The 23,320-nt window shown below is 32.1% G+C and overlaps 1 protein-coding gene across 1 annotated transcript; it reads left to right on the top strand.

Annotated features, from left to right (window-relative positions):
- Window positions 1-3,391: 3,391 nt before the first annotated feature.
- LOC148207947 (putative pectate lyase 19) lies at window positions 3,392-5,552 on the top strand. Its single transcript, XM_088118185.1, has 4 exons — window positions 3,392-3,818; window positions 3,929-4,580; window positions 4,664-4,906; window positions 4,994-5,552. Exons 1-4 carry the CDS (start codon window positions 3,625-3,627, stop codon window positions 5,216-5,218), a joined length of 1,314 nt encoding a protein of 437 aa, XP_087974311.1. The 5' UTR covers window positions 3,392-3,624; the 3' UTR covers window positions 5,219-5,552.
- The last annotated feature ends 17,768 nt before the right edge of the window (window positions 5,553-23,320 follow it).

Below are 23,320 nucleotides of genomic sequence, written 5' to 3'. Positions count from 1 at the left end.
ATAATCATTATATAATATATTTGTTTCTAAATAAAAGATTTTACGAAGAAAAAACAAATATGTTATGGTCTAGACTTAACCAATTCCTTACACATATATATTATTATTCCGACATGCATTAATCCCTAGCACAAATAATTTGAATAAGATTAACTGCAACTTTTAATTCATAGAATTAGATTATGTAAAATAACGTTATTGAGATGAAGTACCTAGTCTTATTCACATATAACGGTATACTTTTAGGTTACTTTTAACATAACGGTAGGCTTTTAGGTTACTTTTAACACATTTGCATCTTCTAGGACGACTATATACTATTCAACATTATATCTATAATCTTAAATTTTTCAAACAATAAATATTATGTTTAAACTAAAAATAGAATTAACTAAACAAATTACTTATTTTATTCATGTTCAATAAAATACTAACAAATTACAAATTTGTAGTTTTCTTTCGAGTACCTACAAATTTGTAGTAATTTTCTTTCGAGTACCTACAAATTTGTAGTTAAAACATATTTTAATAGGTTTTTTATTTTATTTTATCGGGGCTAGGGTAATTTGAATCTTAACAAAAACCTTGTTAAAATAAGGAATTATAGTGTATAATATAGTTTTTTTCAAAACTAATTCCGTGAATATTGTAGTTTTGAAATCATCTCTTAAAAAGACGGTTTCGTTAAATGACGTTGATGTGGTTATAGATTGTTTTTATATCTATCTATAAGGTCCTAAATTTGAGCTTTGGTCGTAGCTAACATTTTTAGAGATTTTTTTTTTTTGGTAAAATACATTTTTGGTCTTTAAAGTTTGAGATAGATGTCTACTTGATTCCTGAAGTTTCAAAATCAACACTTTTGACCCCTGAGGTTTGAGGTAGGTGTCTAATTGGTCCCTGAAGTTTCAAAATGAACACTTTTAGTTTTTGAAGTTTAAAGTAGGTGTCAACTTGGTCCTGAAGTTTTAAAATAAACACTTTTGGTCCCTGAAATTTGAGAAATAGTTCTAAATGGTCCCTGATTTTTTTTACTGTTAATTAACTAATATCAACGTGGTAAATTGCAATTAAATTATTTATTGTAGTTGCTGATTTGATAAATTATATTAATTAAATGATATATGTCCGGTATGAATGACGGACCGTAACGATTAAGATATGGTGGTCGCCGGAAAAGGGTAAGAGTAAGAGAGAGGAAAAGATGAGGAAGGAGGGAGAAAGCACCTCACCTACACATATATATGTTAATTAATATAATGTGTCACATCAACAACTAAAATAAACAATTTAAATACAATTTGTCACATCATTTTAATATTAGTTAATTAACAGTAAAAAAAAGACCATTTAGAACTATTTCTCAAACTTCATGGATCAAAAGTGTTCATTTTAAAACTTCAGGGACCAAGTTGACACCTACTTCAAACCTAGTGTTCATTTTGAAACTTCAGGGACCAAATAGACACCTACTTCAAAGCTCAGGGACCAAAAATGTATTTTACCTTTTTTTTTCTCTATAGATTACCAACCTTTCAATATTAACAATAAAATTATTATTTATTTAGAGACCTCATATTATGTGTTCTGAGTCATATAAAATACATAATATGAACACATAATATGGAGCAACAAAAAATTATTGATAATTATTTCTTCTTCCTTTTTATTTTCTTATAGGGAGTCTGACTTGATTGTTATATATTTAGACACTTCGTATTTAAATTGACGTTTAAATAATTTTTATTTATTTAGAGTTTCATATCTCTTAGCTATATAAATAAATAATATGAAATGATGAAAAATAAATTATTATTATTTTTTAAATGTTTTACATAACATCTTCGGTAATTTTAATAATGTTATTAATTTAATTTTTTATCTAATTTCTCAATTGTATAATTTATTTATATATTTAAAATTAATTTAAGTCCTCGAACTATTAATTTGTTTTTACAATTCTTAATAATAAGTTACTATAATCTATTATTTTATGATTCTAAGAATTGTTTATAAATTATATGATCAAATTATAAAATATTTATATAAAATAATTAAAAAAATGGATAATATTAATAGAGAGAAAATATGAAGAGAAAGATGATCAAATTATAAAGGTAAAAAATTGTACTAAAAATAAAAAATAAAATATTTATATAAAATAATTTAAAAAAAGGGAGAACAGTAATTGAGAGAAAATATGTCCACATAGTTCAATAATAATTCGCATATATTTACAACTAAATCCTTCATTCCACATATTGTACTACAAAAGTTGAGAGAAAATGCGAAGAGATTGAAAAAAAAAGAGTTAAAAATAGGAAAAGATCTGTATAAATGTAATTTCCCAGATTTGACGGCATGACATACATTATGTGGTTTCACTGGCCATTAGCTTATTATTTTTTGTTCTTTTTGAACATCTACAATATTATAAAGAAATAATTAAAAAAAAAAAACTACAATATTTTAGAAACTAGTTTAGAAACAAATTATTTTAAAACTATGTTTTAAAAATAATATGGACTTTTATTTAACATCTTTTCAAAATATGAATTCCATTTCACTACACATGAATCATCAATTAGCTTATAACGTGTTAAATTCTCACACATCAGTAAGCAAACACAAAAAAATGAGCCAGATTCAATATATATAAGTTAAAAAGAAACAGTTAAAATACAATTTTACTCTCTATACCAACTGTTACTCAATTTTCAAGTAGATGAGATCGGTTCAATAGTTTCAAAATAATCATTTTGGTCACAACTTTAGTTTATTTTAATCTATATACTTTCAAAATGTTCATTTTTTGTCTTTATACTTTAAAAAGTGATAATTTTAATACCTATTTAAATTTTTTTTACACAAATTCTTACCATAACGGAAACCCTTTAACATAAAATCATAATTATATTTCAAAAAATATATCGAAGTATAATGTCGCATAGACATTAGATAGAAATATGAGATTAAAAATAAAATTAAGGGACCAAAATGGTTGTCTTTTAAAAGTATATGAACCCAAAGAACATTTTGAGAGTATAGAAACTAATTAGAGTAAATGAACCAAGGACGAAAATGTATCGAAAATGAAGGTAGAGGATTGAAAATAGTATTTTAAATTAATGATTGTGCATTTTCTTAAATAAAAATAGCTAGGATATTTGGCAATATAATGGACTGAAAATTAACAGTTTGAACAACAGAAATTAGCTTAAAAATAGCAGTCATCAACAAACTTCCCTCAATTTTGCTGCCAAATCTTCAACAATGAAGGGTTCACCAAATTGTTAGGGAAAAAGGCTCCTAATTCTAGAAAAGAAGAAGGAAAAGGCTCCAAAATGTGGGCTTATATAAGAGGCTTTGGTGAGGGGATTTAAAAGGGCAAGCAATGTTTCCAGCTTAGAGCAATAAATAAAAAAAAAAAGAACCCTCAGTTTTGGTCTGGCAAGGTCTTGAGTTTTACTTTGGCCAAAATTAAAACCTATCTGGGGTTTTTCCAAAGACCTTGACCAGCCCAAAAAAGCTTGCTTTGCTGAAAAAGCAAAAAAAAAAAAAAAAAAAAAAAAGGACACAACCTCCAGAAAACAACCAGAAAAAAGAGGTCAATTTTAAAGAAAGATGGCTGGTTTTAGAGTTGAGTTCTTGATGCTTTTGGTTTCGGTGGCTGTGATTCTCCCAACTCTCAGAGCTGGGATTGCTGAATATGATGAGTACTTGCTGCAAAAGGCTGAAGAAGCCAAAATGGCTTCTCTTGAGGCCTTCCATTCTGACCCCATGAATGTCACTGACCACTTCAACCTTCAAGTCCATTTGTATGTCCAAATTTTCTACCTTTTTTTTTATCTTTCGTTTTGCGGTTTAATAATATTTAGGTGTTTTTTGGTCAAAATTGTGTGTTGATTTGTTAAATTTTGGGTGGCAGAGCTTTGGAGGGGAGCAATAGCACGAGGAGGAGCATGAAGAAATACAACGGGCCGTGCATGGCCACAAACCCCATCGACCGGTGCTGGCGTTGCGACCCAAACTGGGCCAACAACCGTAAGAAACTTGCCACTTGTGTGCTTGGTTTTGGCCGAAAAACCCGAGGCGGTGTGAAGGGTAAGATCTATGTCGTCACTGATCCCTCTGACGCTGATGTCGTAAACCCTAAACCTGGAACCCTAAGATACGGGGCAGTCCAGAAGAAGCCATTGTGGATCATCTTTGGTCGGAGCATGATCATTACACTGTCCAAAGAGCTGCTTGTGGCCAGCCATAAGACCATCGATGCCCGCGGCGCCAATGTCCACATTGCCTTCGGTGCTGGTATCAGCATCCAATTCGCCAAGAATGTGATCATCCACGGCCTCCACATCCACCACATTATCGTTGCCACCGGCGGTCTGATCAGGGACTCCACCAACCATGTTGGCCTCCGAACAAACAGCGACGGTGACGGCGTCTCCATCTTCGGTTCCACCAACATCTGGCTCGACCATCTCTCCATGTCCAACTGCGCGGACGGACTCATCGACGCAATCCAAGGCTCCACTGCCATCACCATCTCAAACTCCCATTTCACCCATCACAACGACGTACCGAACCATATCCCTCTATCTTAACTTCGTCGCATTCCAACTTCTGAAACAAAATTTATATTTATTACTTTGTATCGCAGGTGATGTTGTTTGGTGCGAGCGACTCGTATCAGGGCGACTCAGTCATGCAAGTGACAGTAGCGTTCAACCATTTCGGTAAGGGATTGGTGCAGAGGATGCCCAGATGCAGATGGGGATTCTTCCACGTCGTGAACAACGATTACACCCACTGGCTCATGTACGCCATTGGTGGCAGCCAACACCCCACCATTATCAGCCAGGGCAATCGCTTCATTGCCCCACCCAACCCTGCCGCAAAACAGGTTCGTTTCATTTCTGAAGCCTAAAGTTTAAGCAGTTTAAGCAGATAGGTTACGATGAGTAAATTTGTGTGTTGTTGTCGGTTGCAGATTACAAACAGAAACTACGCGACCGAGGCTGTATGGAAGACATGGACATGGAGGTCAGAAGGAGATCTAATGATGAATGGAGCATACTTTGTGCAGTCTGGAAATCCAAGCAAACGAAGGCCATACAGCAGGCATGACATGATCAAGGCCAAGCCTGGAACTTTTGTTAGGAGGCTCACTCGTTTCTCTGGCTCACTCAACTGCTTTGTTGGTCGCCCTTGCTAAACGAACACCACCCACCCACAACACAACAACAACACAGCAATCACACCATTTTTTTTCTTTTTTTTTTTTAAATTATAAATTTCATCATTTGTTCTGAGTTTCTTTTTTACCTTTTTCTGAAAAAAAAAATAATAATAAGAGAGAAAGAGATAGAGGAAAGATAGAGAGGGTGAAGAGTCAATCAAAGCCAGCAAAGAGAAGAAGAGGAGAGAAGAGAGAGAGAGAGGAGGGATTTAGTGTTGGTGTACTATTGATTCATTCATACATTCTTCACTTTGCTTTGGTTTCAATGAGAGATGTCCCATGTGCTTGATAATATTATCTCTTCTTTTTTCTTTTGTTACTCTATTGCATTATTCATTGTTTTTGAAGCAAATTATGCCTCACCAAAATTTGTTAGTGGAACTATATATCCTAAAGCCAAGACATACTACAAACTAATGGCTTCCCTTTCTTGAAAATAAACATCTTCAAATAGAGTCTTCGTTGTCTTACTCTTATATGGTTGATAAAAAAAGGTAAATAAGATTTTAAATCCACTAAGGTTAGCACTTTTAATAATTTTTTTCTCTTACATCTTTAAGCTTCTAATTGTTGAATAGTTGAGACTTATAATAATTCTTCGAAGAAAAAAAAGAAGTTTCTGGTGGGTATCCTTAATTCTCTTATCTCTTGAACCTGTTCGTTCTCGATACACAATCCGAAGTGCTTTTCTTGCGTATTCTTGATAAACCAGCGTTTCAGTTTTCTGTTGAGGTCTATCCTGTGGAGGTACTCAAATTGGATCAGTGATCGATTTCTAGGTTTCGTCGTAAACCAAGTACACTGAGTTTCATAATCAAAATCTTTCAATCATAATCTTTTTATACCAACAATTTTACTCCTATCTTTCAATTTGTTACAACAACGAACCCCTCCATTAGCAATTTTGCCCTTATAATTGAAACTTTTAGAACTTTGAAACCAAGTGCATAGATTAGGGGTAAAATTAAATAAATAAAATTATACGAAAGGTCTCGTGTATTTGATTAGTTTCAATTATGCCCCTTGGTCTCTCAAATTTTTCTTCTAACATTTTGAATTCAGTTTTACCCCTTAATTATTCTCCATTTAGATGTCTAAATGAGGATGACTTAGGAGGTCTTTATGAAATAAATTAAAAGAAAATCACCTCTCTTTCCATCTTAGAGAAGAACATGAAACCAGATATCGCCCACTTTGGTGCATTTGGATCCTTTTTCTTCTTTGAAGAACCATCGTCAGCTCTCCCTAGATTTCTTCTTGGGCAGGTGTGCTTGGAAGCTGAAGGGTCTTTCTTAGCCTCCTTTTTGCGAGGCTTCTGAAAGCAGAAGCTCAGTGAGCCACTATACTCAAAATTATAGCTCAAAAGTATGAAAATGTAATATATCGATTACATTTTCATATTAAACTCAAAAGTATTAAGAAAACAAACTAGAGTATAAATTGCCACTCTACTGTGATGTTCTCTTTCCAGACCTCGTCACTAAAATGGAGAAATTGTTTCATGAGTTGTCCATAGCACCATGACGCTAACGACGCAAAAAACGCAAGGAATGCACTGCCTCCTTGACCAAGGTGGCTTGTAGCAACTCCTTCAATTTTTTTTTTTCAATTCTATCTCGTCCTGACGATTTGATTATAAAAATCCTAACATGAAACACAATGATAAAGATTTGTACTCTGAAGCGAGCCAAAAGAGGACTGTGCATGTGCAGAAAAACAATATACCTAAGTGAAAAGATACACCATTAGATTTTAAGCAATAGGGTGCATTATACACGATACAAGTAATTTTTAAAAGTCAACTTGAACATACTTTATATATTCTCGACCGAAAGGTCTGAAGTTGGAAGTCGCACCCATATGTTGAACTAAAAATAAATAAATAAATATATAGAAAAGTACCTTTTTTAGAAATGGGTGGTGTTTGGTAAAAAATTTTAAGGGGTGCCTTTAAATCACTAAGGAAAATAGTTTGTAGTTCTGAGAAATTGTAAAAAGTGATAAAAAACCATTAAAATGCATATAGATGAGATAGAAGCGTTCACAGAGTAAGGGTGTGTTTGGGAGTGATTTTGACACTTTCGTCATTGTCAAAATCACCTCTTTTTCCATTGATCATGTTTGGCAAGTTAAAAAATTGCTTAGATGGTAATTTTGAAGAATCAATTATACTTAAATATCATTTTCCAAAATCACTCATTCTACTGTCACTCCCAACACACTCTAAGTCTCACTTAAAAATACTTTTTTCAAAAGTGATCCTAAATCGATTGTTGGCACAGATACAGAGGCAAGATCCTGGAGTTGGCGACGATGGTGACGAAATGAAAGCGTGTCACCATAAGTCACCAATGGCGACAAAATTTTATGTCGTGGCCAAAACTTTCATGTGTTTTGAAAGTTTATATAGAAGACTTTTGGCAATGAAGCAACATATTGTCGCCAAACGAAAGTGAAATTTCGTCGCCAAAAGTCTTCGTTGAAAGTTCACGAAAATTTTTGGCGGTGGAATTCCTGCCTGCACTATTTCGAAATATTTGGGGACAAAATTAAGTTATTTCTGACGACGAAATTTGAATCTGTCACCAAATATCCTGACCACCTAAATTTTCAACAAAATATGACAACGATTTTTTACCTTTGACGACGAAATTTTCGTTCAAAGTCAATTACAAAATGATCTTCTCCTTCTTCATTTTCACGATTTTGAAAAATCCTTCCCCTTCTTCTTCGTTTTCTCCGCGCCGTTCTCCCACATCTCCATTGACGTCGGCCACCCGCTCTTTATCTTCCCCGTTCGGCCGCCTGCCTTTCTTCTCCCCCTCTGGCTGCTCGCTTCTATCCCCCCACCAGCCACCGGCTTTCTTCTCCCCCTCTGGCGCTCGTTTCTCTTCTCCTTCTGGCCAACCACCTCTATTTTCCCCCTCTGACCGACCGCCTTTCTTCCACCTTCAACTGCCTATCTTCCTCCTCCGATCGCCGTCCTCTCTTCCCCCTCTGGCCATCGTTCATCATTTGAAACTTTGTTCTTTGCCGTGAAGGTTTCATTTTGGTGGTAATTTATTTTTTCGTATTCCAAATCTATTTTCTAATTGAGTTATGGTTGTTTGACGGATATTCATGATTATGGAAAGATGAGTATTTGGATGTGTTGTTGTGAAACTTTATAGGTATTGAATTGTTTACGTTGTGAGATTATGAAATTATTTAGTGGACTGATTAAAAAAAAAAAAAAAGTAGTTTTCAAAGATTTCTGATTTTTCTAATACTAACTTTTTTTTCCTCGTATTTATCTCTAAAAAATTTGTTTCTCACTCTCAATTTTTCTCTACAAGATTTATGATTCTCTTCAAAGTTTTCATATTTTGAATATTTATTATTGTTTGTCTCTCATTGTTCAAAATTTTCATCTGTATTTTTATTTATTATTTTTTTATAACAAATCAATTTCATTTCTCTCTCAAAATTTAATATTTTTCTGAACTTTTCTCTGTCTAAAATTTCATCTTTTATAACCTTTCTTTTTCTTTCTAATCTGTTTTTTCCTCTGAAAATTATATCTTCTTTTCTCGTTCAAATTTCTTTCACTCTAAGTTTTATTTATTTCTGTACTTATTTATTTTCTCTAGAAATTATATTTTGAATATTGTTTTTATCTCTAATTTTTTTCCATTATAATTTTTTTCTATCTTTTTATCTTTTCTTTTTCTTTAGCATATCTTTTCTTCTAGGCTTTACTTTTTTTTTCTCAAAAAGTTTTCTCTTTTTGTCTTTAACTTTTCTTTCACTATTTTTTTCTAAATCTTTTATTTATCTCTCTAAAATTTATATTCCAAAAGTGTATTTACATCTCTCTAAACTTGTATTTTCCTATCTCTACATTAGCGATTGACAAAAATTTCTGCAAGATAAGGCCCAAAAATAGGAAATCATGTCCCGACCTCATCCCCGATTTTATTTTTTAAATAATTAATATATATTTATTACACATTTTTAATTCTAAAAATAATTAAAAACAATTATAAAATCGATAATTTTTCTCAAGAACATCTATGAGATGGAAGAACGAGGTGGAGACAAGGATTAAAGAATTTCACGAGCACGAGAACGGGAGACATCATCCTCACTCGCACCCACACTATTGTTATCTCTACTCTACGTAAAATTTTCCCTCTCTAATATGTATTTTCATTTTTCTAACTTTTTCAAATAGAAAACTAAAAAATGGTTACCAAACATGTTTGGTTTTCTGTTTTTTAAAAACAAAAAACAAAATATGGTTATCAAACATATATGATTTTTGTTTTTTTAAAAACAAAAAACCAAAAAACCAAAAACCAAAAACCAAAAATTAAAAACAAAAAAACAAAAAACAAAAAACAAAAATGGTTATCAAGCAGGCCATTGATTCTCAAAATTTAGTTTAGATTTTAAAAAGTTTTTAAAATGATCCGCAAAATAAAGAAAGATCTAGGTGTGCTAAGTATCTCTTAGTTTAGTCATTATCTCTTAGTTTACTAATTGCTATATCTTAGAGATATTATCGAAGCTCTCAATAATACTCCAAACTCTACTAATTCTAACTATACTATTCATCATCAACAATGATCACTCCTATCCTCATCTCAATTTGAAAAAAAAAATTGAGATATTTCCATTTTCAAAATATATATCCTTAGGTTGATGACAAAATGAATCTAATTTTTTGTTGGATTATTTTAGGATTCAACATTGCCTATTTGTATTGAATTTGGGGTTGTTTGAACACTATCATTGAGAATGAGTAAGGATTGTCGTGGAACCATAAATTTTGGGCCAATCATAAACGGCCACGTCGTTATCTATTTTATTTGGGGATTAATTATATGTTAACCCTAAATTAAAATTAAAGATAATTTGACAATTAAAATATGTAATTGGGTCATATGAGTATTGGGCTTGGAATCGATTTTTGGTTCACAAACTTGGCCCAAAACCCAATTTACCATGAAATAAAGTGGATTAATATTTAAATTAAATAAATCCATTTAAAGAATTGGGCTTGTCCCAAAATTATCCAAGCCCAATGGTCCACTAAAGCCTATGGAAATAAATAGAGGGGACCTCATTCATTTTGAAAGTTCAGAATTTCAGAATTGAGAGAATTCACACCAAATTGAAGACTCTCTGAAGACTTGAAGATTTGAAGACTAACTTGAAGACTTTGAATACTTGAAGACTTGAAAACTTTCGAAGAACATATAACTTCGATCCAAATTCAAGAACAAGCATCCCAATCTTCACATCAAGTTTGAGAGAAAGAATCAGAGGATAAAGATTAGAGATCGAATCCACTATACAACACATACAAACAATATAAAAGTTCAATTCCACAAAACTTAATTTCTCTGGAAATCTCGTGTGAACAAATTGGCACGCTTAGTGGGACAATCTCTACCTCTCATCTCCTTCTCAAGACTTAAAGTTTTTTCAAGAAAATCAATGGAATTTAAAAAGGCTTCTACAATAGCTGCTTAAATATGGATCATATCACCTATGGTTGCTCTGATGAATTCCAACTACGAGAACATCAAACTCCTCTTGTTGTTGCAAACAAAGTAATGATGCTGCAAGAAACATCTATTGAAATGAGTTTCTTGTTAATCATAACCCCTTATTTAATCTTAATCCTGACATTGTCTCTGTTATGATGACTGATGCAAGCACTATGGATGAAAAAATGGCTGAAATGAAAAAGAAACTCGCTGCATTGATGAAGACAGTGGAAGAAAGAGATTATGAAATCGCTTCCTTGAAGAATCAGATTGAAAACAGAGATGTTGCTGAGTCGAGTCAAACTCTTGCTATTAAGATAAATGACAAGGGAAAGACTATTGCTCAAGAAAATCAATCGCAATATTCCACTTCGATAGCTTCGTTGTTCGTTCAGCAGCTCCAGGATATGATCACGAACACGATCAGAGCGCAATACGGCGGACCTTCTCAAAGCTCCCTCTTGTATTGTAAGTCATATTCTAAGAGGATTAATGATCTGAGAATGTCTGCTGGATATCAACCCCAAAATTTCAGCATTTCGATGGGAAGGGCAATCCCAAACAACATATTGCTCACTTCATCGAAACTTGTGAGAATGCTGATATAAGAGGCGATCAATTGGTCAAACAGTTCGTCCGAACATTAAAGGGAAACGCCTTTGACTAGTATACTGATCTCAAGCCTGAAACGATCGAGAGTTGGGAACAGCTTGAAAGAGAATTCCTAAATCGCTTTTACAGTACGAAGAGAACCGTTAGCATAATGGAGCTCACGAACTCCAAACAAAGAAAAGGCGAACCGGTTGTTGAATATATCAACCGATGGAGAGCTCTAAGTCTTGATTGCAAAGATAGGCTTACTGAACTATCCGCTGTCGAATTATGCACTCAAGGTATGCATTGGGAACTTCTTTACATCCTTCAAGGTGTAAAACCTCGCACCTTTGAAGAGTTAGCAACTCGTTCTCACGATATGGAGCTAAGCATTACTAATCGATGAAGTAAGGATTCTTTAGTGCTGGACTTAGAGAAAGAAAGCAAAAGTGTTGAGAAAACTTCAAATGAGTCTTTTGGTGTAAACACAATCTCTCCCAAGTTGTTTTCAAAAATAAAAGGAAAGAGAATTGAGAAGCAAAAAGGAAATAGGAAAAGGTGGCTAAGCTTGAAAGAAAAGCAAGAAAAAGTCTATCATTTTCCTGATTCTGACATCCCTTATATGTTGGAACAATTACTGAGAACACGATTGATTGTACTTCCAGAGTGTATATGACCAGAAGAAATGAGTAAAGTTGATGATCCCAAATATTGCAAGTACCACCGAGTTATCAGTCATCAGTGGAAAGTGTTTTGTCCTAAAAGAGCGTATCCTAAATTTAGCTCGAGAAGGAAAGATTGAGCTGAATTTCAATGAAATAGCTCAATCAAATCACGCTGCAGTAACAACAAATATAGGCAGCCAAACACCTCAAAGTCTATTCTACAATAAAGGGATAGACTTGATCCAATTTGGAATGTTGAAGCCTATATCTGTTCGCTCTCAACGGAAGACTTCAAGAAATGCCATTAAAGATGTTGTCAAATCTGTTAATCAGGGAGAGGAAAACTGGGCTACTATGACTCGTTAGAAGAAACAAAAACAAAGTTTTGCTCAGAAGAAGTCATCTATGCTCAGCAAAGAGCATGAACACCAAGGAAAGAAGGATTCAAGGAAGCCTAAATCAGAGAGGAAAGAAAATAAAGACTCCTTTTGACCCAAAATATCGGCGACCTTAAAAGAATTCTCCCCAAAAAAATTCTTCTATATCAAAAAGAAGAAAGAAAATCTTGCAAGTTCACATTACATAAATGTGGAAGAAATTGACAACTCTAAAATAACTGAGCAAATGATTTCTGTATTCGATCGCATCAAGCCTTCCGCTACTCGACCTTCAGTCTTCCAGAGGATGAGTATGGCCACTGCAAAAGAGGAAAGTCAATGTGTTACATGCATCCCCACTCGATCTTCAGTATTTCAAAGGCTAAGCATCTCCACGTCAAAGAAAAATCAATCTTTGAAATCTGCCTTTGATCATCTCGAAGTGTCAAACGATCAATATGAAAGAATGATGAAGACCGTGGAAGCAAAATCATCTGATGAAGTGAATCATGAGAAGAAAATTCACAGCATTGTTCCTTCACGTATGAAGAGAAATTCTTTCTTCTCATAAATACAGAAGATTCCTTAAAAGTAAAACAAAAGCTTTTCATCTCAACCAATCTTAAAAATGGAGGATATGGAAGTTGTGATGAAAATGAGAGCATTTGAAATACAATACTTCTTATCGTAAGAGTCTAAACTACATGATACTCCTAGCCCGCATGAGTTTAAAAGGTGAACGGCCCAAAAAAAATTATTGTATTTGAACTACGTTATGACTTGACCTCTTCCTAGGGTACGTAGGCAACTTAAAGAAATCTTCAAGTTCAGTCCAAGTTTTAAAAAAAAAACCTTTTAAAAAAATATGGCTACACCACAGTAACGCTACAAAACGCAACCTTACCAAGAGTGACGATACGACGCTTAACCCTATTGAACGCTAGCTTTGTAGCAGAATGAAGGATGGTCATCGGGGGCATATACCATCAAATTAGGTTGTGCCCCTCATTATAAGTATCATCCCTCAAACTTGATCTTTGCTTGATGGTTTGGGAAGAAGTTGCAATCACTTAATCGTTGGCGAAGAATTTTTAGCTCCTTGATCATTGTCAAATATATTGCAAGCTTGATCGTTGGCAAAGATATTGCACCCGCTTGATGGTTTGTGAAGAAGTTGCAATCACTTAATCATTGGCAAAGAATTTTCAGCTGCTTGATCATTGGCGAATATATTGCAAGTTTGATCGTTGGCAAATAATTCGCAGCTGCTTGATCATTGGCGGATATATTGCAAGCTTGATGGTTGGCGAAGATATTGCAGTCACTAGATCGTTGGCGAAGAAGTTGCAACCAATTTATTGTTAGCGAAGATGTTGCAGACGCTTGATCGTTGACGAAGATATTGCAACTGATTGATCATTAGCGAATCAGATGTAGCCACATGATCGTTAGTAAAGAAATTGCAGCTTTGCGAAAAAAATTGTAGCTGCTTGATCGTTGGTGAAGAAATTGTAGCCATCGAATGTTATCCCCATATAGGCGTCATCCTCGAAAAGATGGTAACCGTGAGGGATACTTCACCAAATTAGGTGGCCTTGTACAGCGATGATGTGTGAGTCGGATGATATCCCTATATAGGCGTCATCCTCGAAAGGGTGGTAACCGTGAGGGATACTTCACCAAATTAGGTGGTCTTGTTCCGCGATGATGCGTGAGCCGGACGATATCCATATATAGGCGTCATCCTCAAAAAGATGGTAACCGTGAGGGATACTTCACCAAATTAGGTGGCCTTGTCCCGCGAAGATGCGCGAGTCGGATGATATCCCTATATAGGTGTCATCCTCGAAATGATGGTAACCGTGAGAGATACTTCACCAAAATTAGGTGGCCTTGTACAGTGATGATGCGTGAGTCGGACAATATTCCTATATAGGCGTCATCCTCTAAAGGATGGTAACCGTGAGGGATACTTCACCAAATTAGGTGGCCTTGTACATCAATGATGTGTGAGCCGGATGGTATCCCTATATAGGTGTCATCCTCGAAAGGATGGTAACCGTGAGGGATACTTCACCAAATTAGGTGGTCTTGTACAGCGATGATGCGTGAGCTGGATGATATCCCTATATAGGCGTCATCCTCGAAAGGATGGTAACCGTGAGGGATACTTCACCAAATTAGGTAGCCTTGTTCTGCGAGTATGCATGAGCCGAATGATATCTCTATATAGGCGTCATCCTCGTAAGGATGGTAACCGTGAGAGATACTTCACCAAATTAGATGGTCTTGTCAATCCTTGGAGTATCTTTGCTGCAAGAGAGAGAAACAAGCAAACAAAAATGAGAAAATAAAAATCAAGATGAAGACAAACCTTGATAATTAAGTGAAGAGCGAAAGTTTGATGTCACAATTCCAATAAAGAAGTGGCAAGATAAAAATTAGCTCCTAAAAAAAGAATGCATTATTAAAAAAATGTTGGGAGAAAAGACTTTAAATTGAAAAGAAAGAAAAAAAAATATTTTCTAAAATTTGAATACAAGAGAAGTGAAAAAAAAAAGAAAGAACAAAAAAGAAAGAAGAAGATTGAAATCCTCCCTAACAGTGGCAGAGAGGTGTTAAAAAAAAACAAAAATGGAAATCCTCCCTGCCATACGGCAGGTAGTGTAAAAGAAAAAAAAATTGTTGAAAAAAAAAATTATTTACAACTACAAATAGAAAGAAAAAAAAGTCGAACAATCTCTCATTTTCGCCCATGAGCATGGAAGCCTATTTTTGATGGAGGAAGTAAATGGTCATATCGCACTGCATGAAGACAAAAGATAGTCATAAATGACTATAGAAAAAACGAAGAGAAAAAAAAAGCAAAGAAGGGGAGAAATTTTGAAGCCAACCTTTTCACTGAACTTTTACTGTGCTTCTACGAATGCACCAAAATGACCCAATTCATAGGAAAAAATTTGGGGTTCAAATTAAAATAACAAATCAAATCCCAACTCAAATATATGATTCATTTTTCAAATTATGGTTGGAAATTTGATTGGATTCTTAATATTTAAATTTGACCCAAATCAAATCCCAACTCAAATATGATTACTTTTTCAAATAATGGTTGGAAATTTGATTGGATTCTTAAGTTGACCCAAATCAAATCCCAACTCAGATAGGATTTCTATTCAAATTCGAAATTGAAATCTAGTGGGATATTAACTCAGCTCCAAGTAGGATTCTTTTTTCAAATTCAAATTCTAAATTTGATTGGATATCAAATTTAAATCCTTTTCAAATTCATCCAAAATTTGAATTATATTCCAACTTTTAAATTACGTTGGATAAATTTCATGTTTTCAAATTTGATCTAAAATTCAAATTTGAACCATAAATCCAGCGTTTAATTTAAAGTTGGATAAATTCAAAAATTTTGAATTCATCCCAAATTTGAATTCGAATTATATTCCTACTTCTAAATTGGATTGGATAAATTCTATATTTTCAAATTTGATCCAAAATTCAAATTTGGACCATAAATCCAGCCTTTAATTTAAAGTGGGATAAATTCAAAAAATTTTGAATTCATCCCAAATTTGAATTCCAATTATATTCCGACTTCTAAATTGGGTTGGATAAATTCCATATTTTCAAATTCGATCCAAAATTCAAATTTTAACTATAAATCCAGCGTTCAATTTAAAGTTGGATAAATTCCAAATTTTCAAATTCATCCCAAATTTGAATTTGAATCATATTTTGACTTTTAAATTAAATTCAAAGTAAAAAAAAAAACTTCTGAAGATAATTTAAATTTCAATGGATAAATTTCAGATGTCTCATTTTAAATTGTGCAAAATTTATTGTTAATTGGACCTACAACGATATCTTGGTCCACGATTAATATTTTTTTTCAAAATTATGACTTAAATTCATCTTTTTGATTGCATAACATTTTCAAAATTTAGCCACAATTATATTTAGCATAAATTTCGAAAAGGAGCGAACCATAAATTTTGGGCCAATCATAAATGGCCACGTTGTTATCTATTTTATTTAGGGATTAATTATATGTTAACCCTAAATTAAAATTAAAGATAATTTGACAATTAAAATATGTAATTGGGTCATATGAGTACTAGGCTTATAATCGATTTGGTTCACAAACTTGGCCCACAAAACCCAACCCAATTTACCATGAAATAAAGTTGATTAATATTTAAATTTAAATAAATACATTTAAAGAATTGGACTTGACCCAAAATTATCCAAACCCAATGGTCCACCAAAGCCTATGAAAACCTTTAATATGTGTTTTGATATACTATTAATATATCTACTAATTTTTTTCGATGAAAACAAGAGTACAAACAAGAAAAATGAAATTTAATGTTATTGCATAAAAGGTTGATATGGACTATCAAACCAACAGCGAAGGTCTCGTTTATACAAAAACGGAAAGCATCCAAGATATCACCGTTTAGAATACGCAATCACCAAGAAAGAAGGCTAGTCGATCATGATCAACCTAGTTTTGACTTGAAGATTTCTCAAGAATGAAAATTTATAATTTTTCTTTGAGAACTTATGCTTTTTTTCTCTTATTTACTACAAATAACAAATATTGCTCTCATATATGTTTGATGTATACTTAATAAACCAATTTACCACTTATATAACTATGATATTTACTGATAAAGAATGAATCGGTTGCATAGATTGAAACTTAAAAATCATTTCTCTTGGCATTGGTTTCTAAATGCTTAGTGTATAAATACTTATACGGAGGAGAGTAAAAACTCATCGATAAGAATCCTATTTCTTATGCGAATTAAAAGAAACAATTACAAACAAAGAATCGAACCCTAGATTACAAACAATTACAAACTAAACTAGTATGAAAACTTTGAAACTCAGAAAAATCGAATCCTAGATTGCGAAAGAAGAAGAATCCAATGGTGACCACACGATACTCAATATTGGAGAGTCGAATAATGGTGCTATTTGGGAATGAAAGCACAGACTGGCCAGTGATGCTCAACTGGACGACGGAGTTCGGCTCTGGGTTTTTGCTGCAATTGGTTGCTGGAGTTGGTACGGTGTAAAAGAGGAACACATAAATCACTGAACTGAGAACAATTTATAGCGAAGGAAAGTGACGCAAAAGATGTATGTTTTCTTTTGGAGACTGGGCTGCTGAAAGGGAATCGAGCGAGAACAATACAGCTGAGGATTGTGGATTTTTATCGGTGGGTTTGGATTGGATTTTGCTTTTATGCAAATATACGAAGAAAACGATGGAGCTTGAGTGTGAGATCTGGAATAACTAAGGGTAAAATTGGAATTCGAAAATAATAATTCTCATTATTTTACCATATTTGAAATTTTAAAACGTGGTTGACATTTAATTTTCTTAAATAGACAAACCAATTTGGCTATCCAATGAAAATTTTTATGTATTAACTATATACTGATTAATGAAATTATCTATTTGATTATTTGAGATAGTATTGGACTAATAACGAGGCATTTATATAAATAGCATAAAATTTAAACTATTGTCCAAATCAAATTTTAAGTCAAATGTAATATAAAACACACTCAGAAAAGATAAATTTATGTCATATTTGAGAAAAAAAATGAAAAGTAATTGTGACATTTTAAATTTATCCTATATAATATAATTTCTCAATAATATTAAATCTAAGGTAGTTTTTTTTCATCAAATTTATAAATAAGTTTTTAGGAGTAACATATATAAATGATTTGATTGAGTTGTAACAAAAATTTATGTTTTTATTAGATGATGAAAATTGTTTACGGTGGTTTTTGATAGAGCTCGAGAAGTGACGTAAGATTGAGTACGGTCGAGCTTTGGGAGCAAGCTTGGTGAGGAAGACTTGTACAAGAGGCAAACACTTCGATGCGCAAATTAGTAAGAATTCAACTTTAGGTCTCAAGCCAAGCTTAGATTGCGTAGGTGGAATCAGAATGATGCCTCTATTTATAGGGTGAGATCCGACTGTTTGGTTGTGGTATCTAAGCTTAGAGCATGATAGTACTTTCGACCAAATGAAGTTTATCGAGTTTACAAACTTACCTTATAGTCGAGTTTCAAAGTTGGCCACATCTTGTCTTCAAGTTTGTGGGGAAAAATCTTACATTCTAATTTTTTCTAAACTCTCAGCATGATAATTCTATTTTTATCCTCCAACAAAAACATTTATCCAATTTAAAAGATGAATACATGAGAAAATAAATGTAAAAGTTGAAATAATTATAATTACCTGTATTTAAATGCCTCATTTTAGTCTCATGAGAACATGATCTTTCTATTTAAAAAGAAAATAAAAGACAAAATAGAACTATATAAAAAATGGTAACATGGAAACGTATAAAATTTATATATATATATATATATATATATATATTTCCTTTCTATAGTATGAATTTTTAAACCAATTTATTACTTTTGAAAGTTATGAGACTAAATTTAACATTTAAAAACACACTTAGAAGATATTTGTAAGTAAACAAAATTTATAATCTTAGGAAACATCGCAAGGTATAATTTGGAATTATTTGTAACTAAAAAAAAGAATTATAAAAAAAAATCGCAGATAGGCGAAGCTCCCAACAAAATTGCCCATCTCAAGTTCTCACCAAAATGCTCCTAAAACAACCGACACTTCATCTAGCTTCCTTTCTTGTTGAGTAACTTCTGTATTTCATTTATTGTTTCCTCTTCTTGTTTCTCCTTTATAGTTTTCTCGTCTTTAATAAATAAAAACAGACCTAAAGTAGATACGTGTTTGGTAACCGTTTCTTGTTCATTATTATTATTTTTTATTAAAAATGAAATTAAATATTCATGGTAATCATTTATTGTTTTCCATTTTCTAAAATTTTAAATTAAAAAAATTAAATACAAATTAATTTTTTAATTAGAAATTTAACTTTTAATATGTATTATGCTTTTATAAATAAAAAAATAATATTTTTATTTATGTTTGAAAAAATTGGAAATAAGAACCAGAAATAAAAAAATTGTGCCCCTATTTTCATTTCTTGTTTCTTGTTATCATTTCTAGTTTTTTTAGGAATGTAAGTATTTAGTAACTATTCTTGTTTCTCGTTTCTCATTTTTAAGAAACCTTTTCAAAATTACGTGGAAATTTTTGAAATAACAAAATCAAGTTTATTGTTTATTATTGTGTAACCGAGAGACCCCAAGTCCTTGTTAACTAGGCTATTTCTTGGGTGCTTCGTTTCTATTTACTAAAAAAAACAAAAAGCAAGGAATAGAAACAATAAACATGGACATTACCAAATCGACCTTTTTTGTTGTATCTAAAATTCTTACACAATTTTAGAAATATTTATTAAAATGAGAAATGAGAAACAAGAACCCATATATTTCTAATAAACTGAAAACAAGAAACAAGAAAAAAGGTACATAACCGTTACGAAATGTGTCACTTATTTCCTCAAAATGATTATAGGTTTAAATCACCACTGTTACTTTTGTGATATGTCGAAAAAAATTATTTTGTATTTTAAAGATGAGTTAAATTACAAGTTCGACTTAAAAACTTTTTGAAGTTGGGTCTATTTAATTTTTATATTTTTGTCTGTCGCAACGTGATCGCGACGCGGAGCGGCTGACGTCATCCTCTGAAGGGTCTCTTTCGAGATAAGGGTTTGGAGTCGCCACCAATCATCTAAGAGGTGTGATTGGTCACCTAAAAATAAAAACAAGGTGTGTGAAAACAGATTGTTGGTTCGGGAGTCGACTGAGCGTAGGGAAGGTGTTAGCACCCTACGACACCCGTTCGAAAACGGTACCACAATTTGTCAAAAATTATCCTATTATTTTATTTGGTCCAAAAAAAAAGAAATGTTTTTATTTTATTTTAAATGTCCCATATCATATTATTTCACATTTTATTATAAGATATGAATTAATAGGTATGAGTGGCACGAAGGCCATTAGAAAAATTTTGACACGTGGAGAATATTGAAAGATTTCAATTCCCGTCATTGGAGTTTTTTGAAATAATTATTTAGCAAAAAATAATTAAAAAAAACATAATTTTAATTTTATGAAACATTAAGACTTGAACTTGCAACATGAGTGATAACACTCCCACATCTCACCAACATGCCAACACCTTGGGATATAAGCTATGTTCCTTTTTAAAATACAAATTTGATATTTTTGAATTTTGTTAAAAAAAAACTCTAAAGGAAATCTTTTATTTAAAATAACTATTTAGTAATGATAACATAGAGGCATGCAAAGATTCAAATTTAGGTCATGTAGATTAAAAAACCAAACATTTACCACTATTCCAACATCCTAAAATGTAAATATTGTATTCTTTTACAAAAACAAAGGTTTTAATTTATTTTTTTAAACAAAAAAAAAACGTACGAATTTTTTTCAATTAAAACAAAAAATAAATAACTTTTTTTATTTATTTCAAAATTAACAAGATTATTTAAAAGAAAAAAAACTTTTATTTAAAATTAAAGTCAAATTTACTTTAACAAAACTTATTTGTTTAAACTGATTTTTTTTTGTTAAAGATTCTTTTGAAAACCATAACCACCAAACCATTAAAAGGGATTTTTTTTAAAAAAAAAAAAATTTATTCTAAAATATTCTGTTTTTATCTCCTCTTTTTTAAAATCCTGCAGCAGAATATTCGCTTTTAATTAAAAAATAAAACAAAGTTGACACAAAAAGTAAACTTTGTAAAAAAAAAATTCATTTTAAATAAAAACTACATTTTAAATAAAAACTATGTCTTAAACTTTGAATCCAAATTTAAAAGAATCCAAATTCTTTTAAACAAGATTTGTTTTATAAAACTCCTTTTTTTTTCAACGTATTTTAACCAAAATTTTAAAGTAAAATATTTTATTAAAATAAAATTACGTTTATATTTATCTCATTTAAAAAACTCTTCTTTATTAGAAAAAAAAAACCTTTTATTTTAAAATAAATTTAGAAGATTTTTTTATCTTAAAAAAAATTTCTTACCAAAAGCATTTTATTTTAAAAAAAAAAAGTTAAAAAAATTTTTTTTTTAAAAAAATATTTTTTTCTAAAAAAAGAAAAGAAAAAATCTTTTGATTGAAACAAAAGAATCTGTTTCAAATTAAAAGGATAATTTCCAAAGCTAATTTTTCCTTATTTAAAAAAAATCTTTCAAACGTATTTGATACTTACGTGAAACGCACTACGAAGGAGATCGTCAGAGTGCCAGCGGGTTTGGAAGAAGCTGTGAAGAAGGTTGTTGCTGCTGTGTTGTTCGCGTGTTTCCTTGCGTCGTCGGAGGTCGTAGGTATGAAGGAGAAAATGTGTCATAGGTATGAAGGAGAAAAGGTGGTGATGGTGGGATAAGAAAGGAGAAGAGATGAATGAATGATTATTGAGTAAAAATATGAGTTTTAGAGATGGAGAGAAAAAGATACACTGATGGGTTTCTAACTCTGCCCTCCTTTTCTATGTGTCCTTTAAATACACAAAAAAAAAAAAAATAACAGTAACATGCGTGAGTAAGTAAAATTAGAGAAAAAAAAGGAAGGGAAAATGTAGGAAATGACACCTGTAGAACTTTGACGAAAAAATCAAAGGGAGAAAAAAAACTGTTAATATCAAAGGTTTAAAATAAAATCTTTATTTTTAAATTTGTAATTTTATTAATAAAATCAAAATCTTTAAAAGAAAACTTTTTTTAATTTAAATTAAAACTTTAGTTTATAAACAATAATAAAGTAATCTTTTTTTATTGAAGATATTTAAAAATAATAATAATAATAATAAATAAAAAATAATTAAAAATTAGACGGACTAATAACGGTGTCTATATGGCCCACATAGACATAGTTTAGCAGTTAAGGTATCTTGCTCCCTACCCTTGAGGTTAGGAGTTCAATCAATTTCATCGACACAAACTGGAAAAAAAAATCTTTATACTTTGACAAGTTTGTAATTATTTTTTAAGCTTTAAAGTTTCTAAAAGATAAACTCTCAATTTTGTTTCTAAAACTTTATTAGTTAATGTTTTCAGTGTTACATTTTTAAAATTGGGCTAAAATTTTTAATGTGTTTCTAAGAAATATTAAAACATATGACTAAAGAAATTGTTAGCAAACAAGTATAATTTTTAAAAACAGAGAATTAAAAATAAAAGAGTAATACCTTAATAGTGGGCTAATTTTAATAGCTTATCTCTAAATTATGTAGGAGAAAGATTATAGTCTTGGTCGTAAAATTTCTTTTTTTTTCTTTTGAGTAAAAAGCACTTCATTAATTGGAAACTGCCACTAGGACATGAAAATAGTACATTTCCTATTGAGTAAGGAAAATAATCCTCGAGAGGAAGAGATCAAGCCAAATTGAATGAGTTATGTTGTAAACATCATGTTTTTCTAACCAATCCGTCGACCGATTGAGAGCTCGAGGAACATGCAGAACATCGAAATCATAGAGAGCATGAGATAGCACCTGAATGTCATGAAGCCAAACTCCTTCTGGACCTAGAGACACCGGATCCGAATTTTTCGGTATCCCAAAGACTGAGCAAAACGAAGGTCTTCCAGAATCGCTTGAATTTTCGCAAGGAGAGGGCTAAGGGAGTTGGGGCTAGACGAAGCACGAGCTGCCAATATTGTCCCTGCCGAGTCTCTAAGGATTGCTCCCCACCCTGAGCGGCATCGACATTAAGGAGGATTCAGTCATGTGGAAGATAATTCCAAGACTCAACTAGGCTATCTGACCCACAAAGATGAAGAGGATTAATTCAGAGATGATGAAAATGAGATCGACTTGGCTTTCTCGGCGTAAGAGGTAATCCAAGCACATCTTTCTCATAGATGTGGGATTTGCTTGGCTATCTCTCACTTCGTCAT

The sequence above is a fragment of the Momordica charantia genome, unplaced genomic scaffold (assembly GCF_013281855.1).
Source record: "Momordica charantia cultivar OHB3-1 unplaced genomic scaffold, Mcharantia_2.0 BLBB01000019.1, whole genome shotgun sequence".
Lineage (NCBI taxonomy): Eukaryota > Viridiplantae > Streptophyta > Magnoliopsida > Cucurbitales > Cucurbitaceae > Momordica > Momordica charantia.
The sequence above is the reverse complement of the archived record's forward strand: the minus strand, read 5'-3'. Positions and strand labels throughout refer to the sequence as shown.

Bases quoted from the DNA above. Each gene is read 5' to 3' on its own strand.
- LOC148207947 (XM_088118185.1), top strand. From the start codon at position 3,625: ATGGCTGGTTTTAGAGTTGAGTTCTTGATGCTTTTGGTTTCGGTGGCT. The intron at 3,819-3,928 runs GTATGTCCAAAT...TTTGGGTGGCAG, and splicing joins TTCAACCTTCAAGTCCATTT to AGCTTTGGAGGGGAGCAATA. The intron at 4,907-4,993 runs GTTCGTTTCATT...TGTCGGTTGCAG, and splicing joins CCAACCCTGCCGCAAAACAG to ATTACAAACAGAAACTACGC.